Source organism: Apaloderma vittatum, unplaced genomic scaffold (genome assembly GCF_000703405.1).
Source record: "Apaloderma vittatum isolate BGI_N311 unplaced genomic scaffold, ASM70340v1 scaffold12841, whole genome shotgun sequence".
Classification (NCBI taxonomy): Eukaryota; Metazoa; Chordata; class Aves; order Trogoniformes; family Trogonidae; genus Apaloderma; species Apaloderma vittatum.
In genome coordinates this window covers 27,412-38,932 of record NW_009700879.1, presented here as the reverse complement: position 1 = coordinate 38,932, position 11,521 = coordinate 27,412, and the positions used below count along the sequence as shown (strand labels likewise).

General features: G+C 39.2%; 1 protein-coding gene across 1 annotated transcript in view; it reads left to right on the top strand.

The window, feature by feature from the left end:
* Positions 1–9,214, top strand: part of PHACTR3 (phosphatase and actin regulator 3) — a 48,465-nt gene extending 39,251 nt beyond the window's left edge. The window contains exons 8-12 of the mRNA XM_009878927.1: positions 1,836–1,891; positions 6,076–6,137; positions 6,607–6,747; positions 7,118–7,194; positions 8,617–9,214. Of these exons, the coding sequence (XP_009877229.1) occupies positions 1,836–1,891; positions 6,076–6,137; positions 6,607–6,747; positions 7,118–7,194; positions 8,617–8,632 (352 nt within the window). The 3' untranslated portion in view covers positions 8,633–9,214. The remainder of the gene's footprint in view (positions 1–1,835; positions 1,892–6,075; positions 6,138–6,606; positions 6,748–7,117; positions 7,195–8,616) is intronic.
* The last annotated feature ends 2,307 nt before the right edge of the window (positions 9,215–11,521 follow it).

The following is an 11,521-nucleotide window of genomic DNA, read 5'->3' as shown; positions in this document are numbered from 1 at the left end:
AGAGGTTTTTAAATAATTAACCATCATACTTATTATAACTCTCTATAAAATACATAGAGCATTCAAATACATATGTGTTCTCATACTGCTTTAATCATTTCTGTTAGGCTTTTAATCCTCCAGTTTAAAAGGGGCCCCTGAAATCTAATGTACAGATTCTGGGAGAATCTATAAATCTCACATGGAAGGGTTGTAATTAAGAATGGCTTGAGAGAGAGGCATGTGAGCAGCAGGTCGGGTGGACCTTTCATTTGCAGATAAGCTCTCTAAGTCATTCTTCCCTGATTTATATTATAAAATGAACATTAATCTCTTTCAAAACAAACCTAGCCAGAGTTGTGTAATTTGTGAGACGTACAGGGAAGTGTGTGAGGAGGGAGGAGTCCAAGGGCAACAGGAATTGAAAATATGTGTTTAAAGCCTTTAGTAGTGTATTTCAGCAGCATTCCTGTTTTTTGTTTGGAGTATTGCAACTTCCAGTGTTAGAGTATCCGACTCATTACTACAAATCCAGGAGGAGAAATCTAGGTTATAAAAAATGTTAGGTAGGAAGAACAAGAGTTAGGCTGTAGGAGTTTCTCAGCACAAGAGCTCATCATCAAAGCTTTCTGTTAGCGTGAACCTGGCATAGTACTTGCAGTGCCTTCCTGTTGCAGAGATGAGAGCTTTCCCAGTGATCTCAGGGAGGCTGATTAAAGAATAAGGAATTGTATTGACGTTTTGGGCTGTTGGTCTTATAATGTGTATTACAGTGTATTAACAGTTACTTCATTTTTTTCATCTCTTGTATATTTGATAAAATGTAGATCTTGTTATAACATCACTTTATAATAATTCCTCTACTTCCTATACACAGTAGAGGGATAACTCCTGCAACAGTGGTTTGCAGTGTGGTCCCTGCTCTGAGGATTTCTTTTGTCTCTTTAACTTCATCTCCGGCTTGGCAACATCTGCTGGAGAAGAGACGCTGAGAATCCTTAACATTGCCAGAACAGAGGCCAGAAAGCATCGTAAACTCTTTCCGATCTGCTTGCTGGATTATTACTTGAAAGCTGGCAAATGCAGCCTGCGTGTGTGTGTCTGACTAGGGGAGGGGTGCAATTACCTGAGATTCTCTGCAGATACTAGCCGTGTCTCGTGGGGAAGTCTCATTTAGAATGCAGAATAAAATCACTATGGCACTGATCATATGATTGGAAGACTCAATCCTGAAGCAGCACCACTGAAAAGGGGAGGTGAAACTGCACAAGACACTCCGTTCAGACAGCGTGAGGCTGTGAGCAGCACACGAATTTTATTCAGCAGGCAGGAGGAGAGCGGCTGGATTGGTCTGTTAGATGTGTGGTGAGGAAACCACGGGAAAGCTTTTGTGCTGGCAAGTCTGCAGTTTGTCAGGATGCATCACTGGTGTTACTAGGAAAAAGGAAGCCTGCTGCTACATGACATTAAAAGGTAGCAGCAGTGCTAGCTGCAGAAGATCCCTGTGAAACTCGTTTGATAACCACCTTAAATACTCCCTCGTTGGAGAGCACTGGTTCCAACGGACTGTCTCGAAAGTCTGGTGAAAAGGATGCGTGTTCTGGGGAAGCGTTTTACTGACAGCAGAGCAAACTAGAGGAGAACTTCTACCTGCCTTGCTGACATTTGGGAAAAATAACAGAAGAAAGTATTCTGGTGCCAAGATTCCTCTATTTTATTTATTTTTTTATTCCTGAGACCTGGAGAGGAATTTTGTAGTCCCCTCCACAAGGAAAACACCAACCAGAGCTCAGGATACTGCAGACTTTCCAAAGAACAGGCATGGTACAAAATGTGATTTTGGTGTTTTTCCGCAGGCGACTCAGCCAAAGACCTGCTGTTGAGGAGCTAGAAAGAAGAAATATACTGAAACGTGAGTATTTTTTTTTCCCTAAAGTATTTTATATGTGATTGTTGAAACCAGTGGTTGCATTTATTGAATATATTATTTTTAAATAGACAGATTCATTCACTGGGATTATTTTCCGTACCTAAAACTTTTAATTTTTCATGTGTCCTGGGTTTGAGATCGTGCAAGAATCAGAATGTACACTTTGAAAAAAGCAGGCAATTTAAAAAAAAAAATGACTTGTTCAAATGTAGGCTTTCAAATAATTTTCGTTATGATTACACTGTTGGGGATGTCTAAGAGGGGAATACAACCTTAGCGGCACACACCACAGTGGGAACTGGACTGTCATTTTTCAAGGTATGGACAGTCATGGCAAGCTGCACACTGAACACCCCCGAGGTTAAAGCAGAACAGAGAGCGCTGCCTTGCAGAGGTGTGGTTCTCCTAGCGAGTACACTTGGTCAGATCTTTACAGACCTTCCCAAAGATGAGTCAAAGAATGGGATTCGAGATACGAGAGGGGCAGTTCCAGGCCTGTTACAGGTGCTGCTGTAGGGGAGTGCTCTCAACACCATTCAAATAAACACAAGGCAGAAACTTTTAACTCTTGTCCTGAAGCCTGGTGTTCTGACCTGGGGAGCAAACACGTGATGAACAGAATCTTGGCTTTACGTTCCCATAAAGCCGGGAATCCTCTACGTTAGGAGAAGGTGAGAGAGAGCTTGGCAACTGTCTCCAATGTGGGTCCCACCAGCAGAAAGGAGGCAGCCGTCTGCTTGAAGGAAAAGTTTATCACTTCTGTTGTTTTCATGGTCTGTTTACAGTGTTGAGAGACAAAACCCAGAGTGATGTGAACAACAGTTTATTTCTCATAAACAAGCACAAAACATGAAGCCACATAAGTTTATGTCATACAAGTAATGCTGCCTACGCTATTTAATTCATATTTGATTATTAATGCGATTAAGTCGCTAGGAATAAGGTTATCTACATTTTGTTGCCTAAAACGGAATGTCTCAAACTTTCTTAGTGGTTCATACAAAAAAACCCTTACGCTCTTGCCATGGAAGTTATTGGGGATTTAATTTAAGTTTTAGCACAAAGGAATTCCACACTCAACTTGTATTTATCAGTATTTTCAGTACTGTTCCAATGCACCCAGTGAAATCAGATGTGCATAGCTAAAGGAGAAAAAGGATACATTCTTTGCAAATGTTGAGTGGATGAACTTGGCCTAACTTCACCTGCCATCTACCTCAAGAGACAAGAATAAGCAATAACCCAAGATTCTGAAATATCTGGGGCCAGATTTTCAAGAGTCAGTACCTAAGATCTCTGAAAATCTGTTTCTTTGGTTTTTTTCTGGGCTAAGAAAGAGCTGATCTCTACTGAAAAAATCTGTTCATTTATGTTTACTTTTTGAAGTGTGCTGGTTACATCCTTAATCTGGGTTAAACCGACCAGCTTTAATAATAAAAAAGTTTGAATACATTCATATAATGAGCTTAAGAGAGAGATAAAGCAGAAAGAAGATAAAGCAGAATTAAAGATACTTCCTGAACGCCAGCTAAACATACTGGTCTAGATTTGTATCTCATTTAAAGAGCTCCCAGCATGGAGCACGTTTATTGACTTCAGTTCAGTTGCTCAGGCTTTATACAGGTTCAGCGGAGATCAGAAGCACTTCTATTTTATTTATCTCTTCCATTATATAAAAAGCTACGTATCTTGTAAAGAGCTGTGTCAGTTGTAAACTGAAAAGGCTGGACAGACGCAATAACTCTATTCTCAGTGTTGAGTGAATTGGGAAATTAGTAAAGTCTCCTTTTATTAAAGGGATATCAACATTCTTGTTATGTTTTAAACATAACATGGATTGGGTCTGACATGCAAAGGTGCAGCAGTATAATTGCCCTTCAGTGAAATCACTCCAACCTCCTCCAAGTTGTAAAGGGTTTGTACAGTTGCGTTGTAAGTTTCCTAGCATCTCTGATGTTCATAAGACAGACTGCTAAGGGAAGCAATGCTACCCCCAAAGCTGTTTTAAGTACTAATAATTCACTTTTGTACACCTCTGTCAAAATGAGAAGCATATTCCAAGTACCTAAGTGCAACTACTGTGTCATTTTAAAACAAATCTCAGTAAGATTAAAAGAAGTGACTTCTCACCTCTCTTAGGGAGATGTTTCTGAGCTGAAAATAATATTTAAAAAGCAAACTAAAAGCCAACACACTCTTACAGTTGCTTTTATCTTCTAAGTCCTTTACTTGAACTATAGAAATGCTGCTGGTCTACCACAAAACCTGAAAAGCATATGAACTAAAGTCATGACCGAGGTGTTCACGTGTTGTTCCTCAGCAGAAAGCTGACGTTCATGTTGGAGAAGGCAGCGTCTCTCAAACCACGCCGTACAATCCCCGGTTCATTCGGAACCCCAGGAATTGTTACAGTGTCACGCCCAAGAATTCCCTGAATAATTCAGAGAGCAGCAAAATGAATTACACAACTGCACATGCCACTTCCTAATTGGGAGTGTCTCTCTGCTGGGATTTATGAAACCAGCCCTCACTGATGAATGGATCTACGTGTAGGCAGAGGGATGCTGATGGGAAAAGCCTCTCTGGTTTGTCTCTAATAACGCCTGAGTTTTATACTGCCCTCAGTAGGATTTCCTAGCAAACCCGCGTTTATTTTTTCTATTTATTCTTTCATTTCTTGAAGCAGGCAATAAGCACTGAACATGAGTGAATGTCTCATAGAAATGGGTCACAATATGTATTTAGTTTATCTGGAAAAGCATTTTTTGTTCAGAAAGGCATGTTTGTAGTTCTCCTCTAGGAATTCTCTCACAATCATATCATAAAAAGGAACTACGTCACAGAAGATTCTCTTATTTTATAAAAATACATAGAAATATCTAGAGGGGTGAATTAAAACTGAATAAAGCATATTAGTAACTTCTTGCAGGTTATCTCTACATCTTAGAACATACTCTACTTTTTAAAGCCTGTTCCCCTTTTTAAACATTTCAGTCTTAAATAGCTGCTTATCCCTGACAGAGCACTAATTTTAGCTGTCCCTGTTCTCTTTCATATTTGTGTGCCTTGCCACAGAATTGTAATATAGCCCCTTATAGCATTTTAGATTAATTTGATTTGCATTTCTACTATAGCCAGTTGTAGCTACGCACTACTATCTTATTTTAAGTAGATATTAGGATTGCATTTCGGTGTCATCTATTGAGCTTAAAAATAAGGAAGAAGAATACTTCTTTGCTAAAAATATAATCTGCAGTGGTAGTGGTTTTTTGAGGGGTATTACAAATCACGTGTGTGCTTTAACACTGGAAATACCTAATGCAAGTAGTATAACAAATTCCACCGTATTATCTAGAGATTCCCAGAATGGTTAAACATTTTTCTCTCCGTCTTCAGCTTTGCTCAGGTCATAGGCTCACTCCTTAATTTAGTAACAGATAGTACTAGAAATAGAAATGCCATTAACTCGTTTCCCAAGGCAAAGGATGTATTTCACAGTGTGTTACAGCACTCCAGTCTATTTTTAGACCCAGCATGTAGGAGTTATCACGGCTTGAATGTTAATAGGCACAACACACAAAAGCAAGCTGGCTTAGGTTGGAATGGAACACCCCAAAAGAAAACCCCGTGAGGATATAGAGGTTCTAATGTCAGTGGCATATCCTGAATAGTAGAGAAAAGAAGCACACAAGTCAAAGATAACTGCCACGGCACCGTGACCATCGAAAGACGTGCCCTGAGAACAAGGTTATCCAGGAAGGCACATACTTCCCCCGTGCTGCGGCAGTGAGCCCTTTCAGCAGCTAACAGGAATGAATGGCTCTGGCAAAGTGGAGAATAAAAAATGATGATTGAGTATTTAAATTTTCCTCCTGAAGTTTATGCAGTTGGAGAGTTAGTGTGGCTGCTTTTGTTTTATTAAATCTCCTTGGAGTTTAGAGCACAGGAAAAGCCAACATTGGCACCAGAACCCTGTCCTTACAGAGAGGTAACTGTATGTTCTAATAGAGAACCAGGGGGATAGACTGAACTAACAAAACACACAACTATAAGAACCAGCTACTTGTTTTTCTGTGCTCTAAGTTTTATTGCCTAGAACTCTGGAAAATACCAATCCTCCTCATGAGGAAAGTAATCTCTTTTTTTAATATATATATTCTCTGCAGAACGAAATGATCAAACAGAACAGGAAGAAAGAAGGGAAATCAAACAGAGACTGACAAGAAAGGTAAAATCTTGCAATACCTTCTAAACTTTATGCCAGAAAAATTGTATTTGCTTGCACACTGCGTATTTTGCAACTATATTGCTAGAAAAGGACTACTTCATTCTTCCTTGCAAATCCCTAGCAAAGCTGCCTCCCTGCTGAGCACCAGGTGTGCTCCCAAGTTAATTTTCTCTTTTTATTTAAGGTATTCTCAGAATCAGAACCAGATCTTGTTACTGATCTGCTCCTAGGAATCCCAGCTGGAATTTTAAGCCAAATATGCTGATAATTTCTTAAAGTCAAGTTGAAATCTTTGCAATGGGTCCAGTTCTGAAATCCTTCCACAGACCATCTGCCACTGACTGTAGTGGAGAACCCCTACAGCGTCTGATACTCCTCTAGGCTAAGATGGGAAGCAGAAAAAGTTGCACATTTTATCGATGTGGTTGTGAGTAACATTGGTTTTATTTTACAAAACTATTTAATACAGCTTAACCAGAGACCTACAGTTGATGAACTAAGAGACAGAAAAATCCTGATTCGATTCAGTGATTATGTGGAAGTGGCAAAAGCACAGGACTACGACAGGCGGGCAGATAAACCGTGGACAAGACTATCAGCAGCAGATAAGGTACTGACACAATTAAAATGACCTGTTACTACTTTCTGCTTGCTTTGCCTATAATGATACAGGAAATTCCACAAAGACATTTAACCTCTGGGACATTTAATCTCTATAAATGTTGCCGTTATTTTTTACGTTGAAACCACACTGACCAGTGCATATTGTTGTAAAAATGCTCTTTATAAAAATGCCTATTCAGTACTATCACGGATTCTATGCAGCAGCCCATCAACTGATAGGACAAAAAAAAAAAAGTGAATACCATCTTTCTTAACGTTTTCAGGCTGCACTCCTGTTTTGCTCTGCAAATGCTTTAAAATGTTTATAAATACAATTTTTTTTTTTTTGTTAACCACCTTCTATTTTCAATTCCTAGGCAGCAATTCGGAAAGAGCTAAATGAGTACAAGAGTAATGAGATGGAGGTACATGCATCAAGCAAACACTTGACAAGGTTGGTCTCCCAGATACTTATTCCCATTACCTGCTAAAACCAGTCTGCTTGAGTCCCGAGTCTGCGGATTTTGCTCTTACACACGGGATGTGGACTCTTGTCACTCTCTGAGGGGTTGGGCCAGTGTGAGCCTCATCAATCCCGTGCTTGCTTCCCCTGCCAGCACTGATGATAGGTACCAGGTTTAAACATGCACGAAAACACTCATTTCCCTTTTCTAAGTGGGGAAAAAACATGAGGGAGGATGATTCCACAGCCACTTTTACCTGCAGAAAGACCTTGTTAGTTGGAAAAACCCCACTGAAATAGCAATCAGTTATTTCCTAAAATTTCTATTAGCTCTCCTGAGCAAGTCCAGTTTCTCTGAACACAAAATTTTTGGAGTTGCTGGGAGCACAACATACCCTTGCCATGGCTGTAAGCATTCTCAGGTGTGCTTGCTGCTAAAATAAGTTGCCCAACACTGAATTAAGGAACTGGCTGCACAGTCTTGCATTCTGGAACGCTCACTTCACGGGCCCAGAGCTCCAGGCTGATCTCTGAACTTTGAAGGAATTCCCACTTAACTGAGCTTTCACTGTTCAGTGAAAAGATGTTGTAGGCAAATACCCCTGAGTCAGAAATGCAACACACAGTGGTCTAAATGCTATATTTATACGATTCCAGACTGTTTGTGCAATTGTTAAGGCCCCTTTAACATTACAGGACTCAGACTCAGTGTGTATGGCAAGATATCACTGCACTGGTAGAATAAGATATAGAAAAAATAAACGAGATGGCTGCAGTTTAAGTCCAAAAGTGAGATCCACCTCCTCTAATTGAAGCTACCTGGGGAGTTCATGCAGGTTATAATAATGTATTTTGAAATTTGTTCAAGATACTAGGAATAAACAGGCTTACTATTTACAATTAGTGCTAAAGCATTACAAATGATTGTGACTTTAACTATGTATCTCAGCCAAAAGAACAAGAAAACAAGAGTATATTTATTTCAGACTCTTAAGACTATCATACGTTAAAACAACTTTCCAAACCATGGGCTCAACATTGCTTAACTCTTGCAAAATAACAAGATCACTGCACAGTAAAAAATTTCTACCAATGACAAATAGTGGCTTAATTCCTAAAAGAAAAGCAACATCAACCCCACACCTGTATTTGCAACTTGCAGTCCCATATAACTGTAAACTGGTTAGACTGGGCCCTGAGGACTGTTACTACACTACAGCCACAGCAGGTGTGGAAAGATTTACATGAAAATTAAGATTTAAAGCCACTAATATTCTTCCCTGCTGTTACTGTACCTTTAAAGAGACTGAATATTTTTTTAAAAAGTAACTTTTTGTTAATCTAACAGATTTTTTAAAAATCTTATGTATTTTATTTGAAAGTGGTTTGAAAAATATCTCTTCTTTCTCTTAGATTTCACAGGCCATAGAAATTTTCTTCTGAGAAGAATCTGTCTTTACTTTTTGATACTGCTGCTGAACACACATCAGGGGATATATAAGTCTTTCCCTGAAGTTCAGTCCAGGATACCTTGATGTTTATGTGAAAGAAGGACTCTGCAGATGAAGTCTCTGCAGCACTTACGTACAGAACGAAACACCAGATGTACTTCGCTCTGAAGCCAGAAGAGCGACGGCCTGTGGAGTGGGATGATCTGCTGAAAAAGACTGAAGTAAAGCTACTTGAAAGAACCCACTACTCTCCTTTAACCCTTGTTTTAAACTGTTTGGCAGTCTATCTTGGAAAAGGAGATGTGCATGTACAGGCTTTACCATTCCAAGGCCTCTGATATAAATGGACATGACACACTGTCATTCAGTATTACGCTGACAAGACATTTTGAACTTACCACTATTAGTTTGTAAAACACTTAAGTTCATGTTCTAAAAACTAATTTAATGTATTATAATTTCATTCTTTTTTATATAATGTCTAACAGAATCACAGCTGCAAGCATTTTTGATTCCTGTTACTTTTGTTCTTTAATTAAATGACTACTTATTGCAGGAAATGTTCATGTTTCCTAAAGCTTTTTTTTTCCCAGGGACAGTTGGGAAGGGAAGAGATTACAATTATTACGCATCAGATCATATCAGTTCTTTACCAACACAGAGTCAGAAGGAGGATTTTAACTAAGCTTTCCACCTTGTGCAATATTGATGCTTTGGACCAGATCCTAACCAGCACAACATGATTGTCATTCTACACTTGTTGAGGTTCCAGCTCTCTCAAGAACGACAATTAAGTTCATTGTTGTTCTCATTCAGAATTGCTAAACTAGACAACAACAGACAGAAATGTAACAATGTACTGTGATGCTTAGCAAACAAATGAATTTAATGCTTTCTTGGCAGTAGGAAGAAAAAAAAGTTACTAAATGCTAATAACAAAGCAAATAGAACTAACTGAGAAAAATGTAAAGCCAAATATTCTAATAATGCTTGAAGAAAGCACCTGCGAATTCTACTCAAAATACTACTGAAAGGAAGAACTTAAGAAAAAAAAAAAGAATACACGGGTAGCTGGAAGGTGTGCCTGACAAAACACCGCAATGACACATACAATCACAAGAAAAAAATTTCTCTGCAAGAGTCTTAAACGCCATCCTTTTGGGCAGTCGTTCAGTGTTAAGAACTGGGAAAAGCCCTCTCGATGTAGCATCATTGAGTTGATCTACACAAAATGTGAAAATAAAGAAAACACAGTATGTAAAACTGTTTGTACAGACTACTGCTAAATTGCTGCAAGATGGTGAATAGAATCAATGCAAACAGTGGACAGACAAGTTTCAATTTTCTTCTGCTGCTCCATGTGGGGATGAAATAACACAAATACACTGCTCGTCTTTGGATAAACTAGTATTTAGGATTGGGAGGTAAGAACATAGGGTACAACACTGAAACCAGATGTCAGCGAGGGCAATGTCTGAAGAAACTGAGGAATCCTGGGATAATGTGCCCAGGACAAACAGAGCTTGCTAGCTCCCTTGTAGCTGGCTCTAATTTTGCACAACTTCTGTTTGACTTACATGACTATCAGCTGAATACTTGAAATACCCAATTACTTGATCCAAAGATTGTTTTTTTTCCTGTTTATTGCAATTTTATAACTTGCTAGATTTTCATGGATATATGTAACAGTATAATTAGCCTTTTAACATACTGTTAATTATATTTATAAATCACTTTATTATTAAGAAAATACTATTAATTCTAAACAACAACATAATGGTAGTCCAGGAATAATATACAAAAAGAGAAAACAGAAAGGAGACAAAAGTTTCTTTAGCAGGAGAACTATTTTTAGCTTGAGAACAGTAGGTGACCCCCTGTTAACTACAAACTTGGCTAATAATCCATGAAGGCAACACTCCTCTTTAGCAGCAACGCATACTTTCACCGGTAATAAAAATGTTGTATAAAACACATTAAAACGATGCTGAAAAATGTAATAAACAATGCCTGTGAGCTGGATTACTAATCTGACTTAACACGTCTTGCCCTCACGCAGCAACATGCTTTGGTTCTTCCCCCCGTTTTCAGCTGTCCGTGGAGCCAGGTGTCCCAGCCTTCTGGCTGCTCAGGGCTGGGAAGAGACAGAAAGTTGTAACTAGTTCAGAGCTACACGTGCTCACTGTCAGTAACCACTCAGCTTTGCCTTTGGGAACACTCCCTCACGATGTGCTTCACGTTCGCACATTCATTAAATTCGACTGTAACCAGCTCAGCCTTTGGAAGATCATGAGCTGCAGCAAAGACTAGTAGGTGGACAGTAAAATTTCATACTTCTATTTTGCCATAAATCCTCACTAAAAATAGCAATTGTATTGTTCTTCCAATACGCACACACTTTAAGGAAAGAATTTGGGCCTTGCAGCTCACCTTTTAAAACTTTGTACATTTAAGAGAAAAGTACTGTTTCACATACAGATAAGCCCAAAACTTTGACATACAGAGAAACCCAAAACTGAACATCTCAAGAGGTCCATCTAGTGGAGATGACAGTGATCACAGGCTCAAAATCTGCAAAAAATCAGAGGCGGTAATGGAAGGAACAACAGAGAAGTATGTACGATAGCAAAGACAACCGAAGGACAAAAGAAGAGCTGCGAAGGAATGTAAAATAAGGACTAAAAAGCAATTAAGTTGTAAGAGCTGTTACACCCAAACTGGCTAATATTTTCTTTTGAGACCTCTGTGGTCCTAACACCAGCTACAGACAAGCACGGATCCTCTTCAACCTTGCTCCAGCACCTGCGGAGCTGTCTTGGTGCGGTGCTGGGTGAGCTCAGGCTCCCGAGATGCTGGAGAGTTAGTCT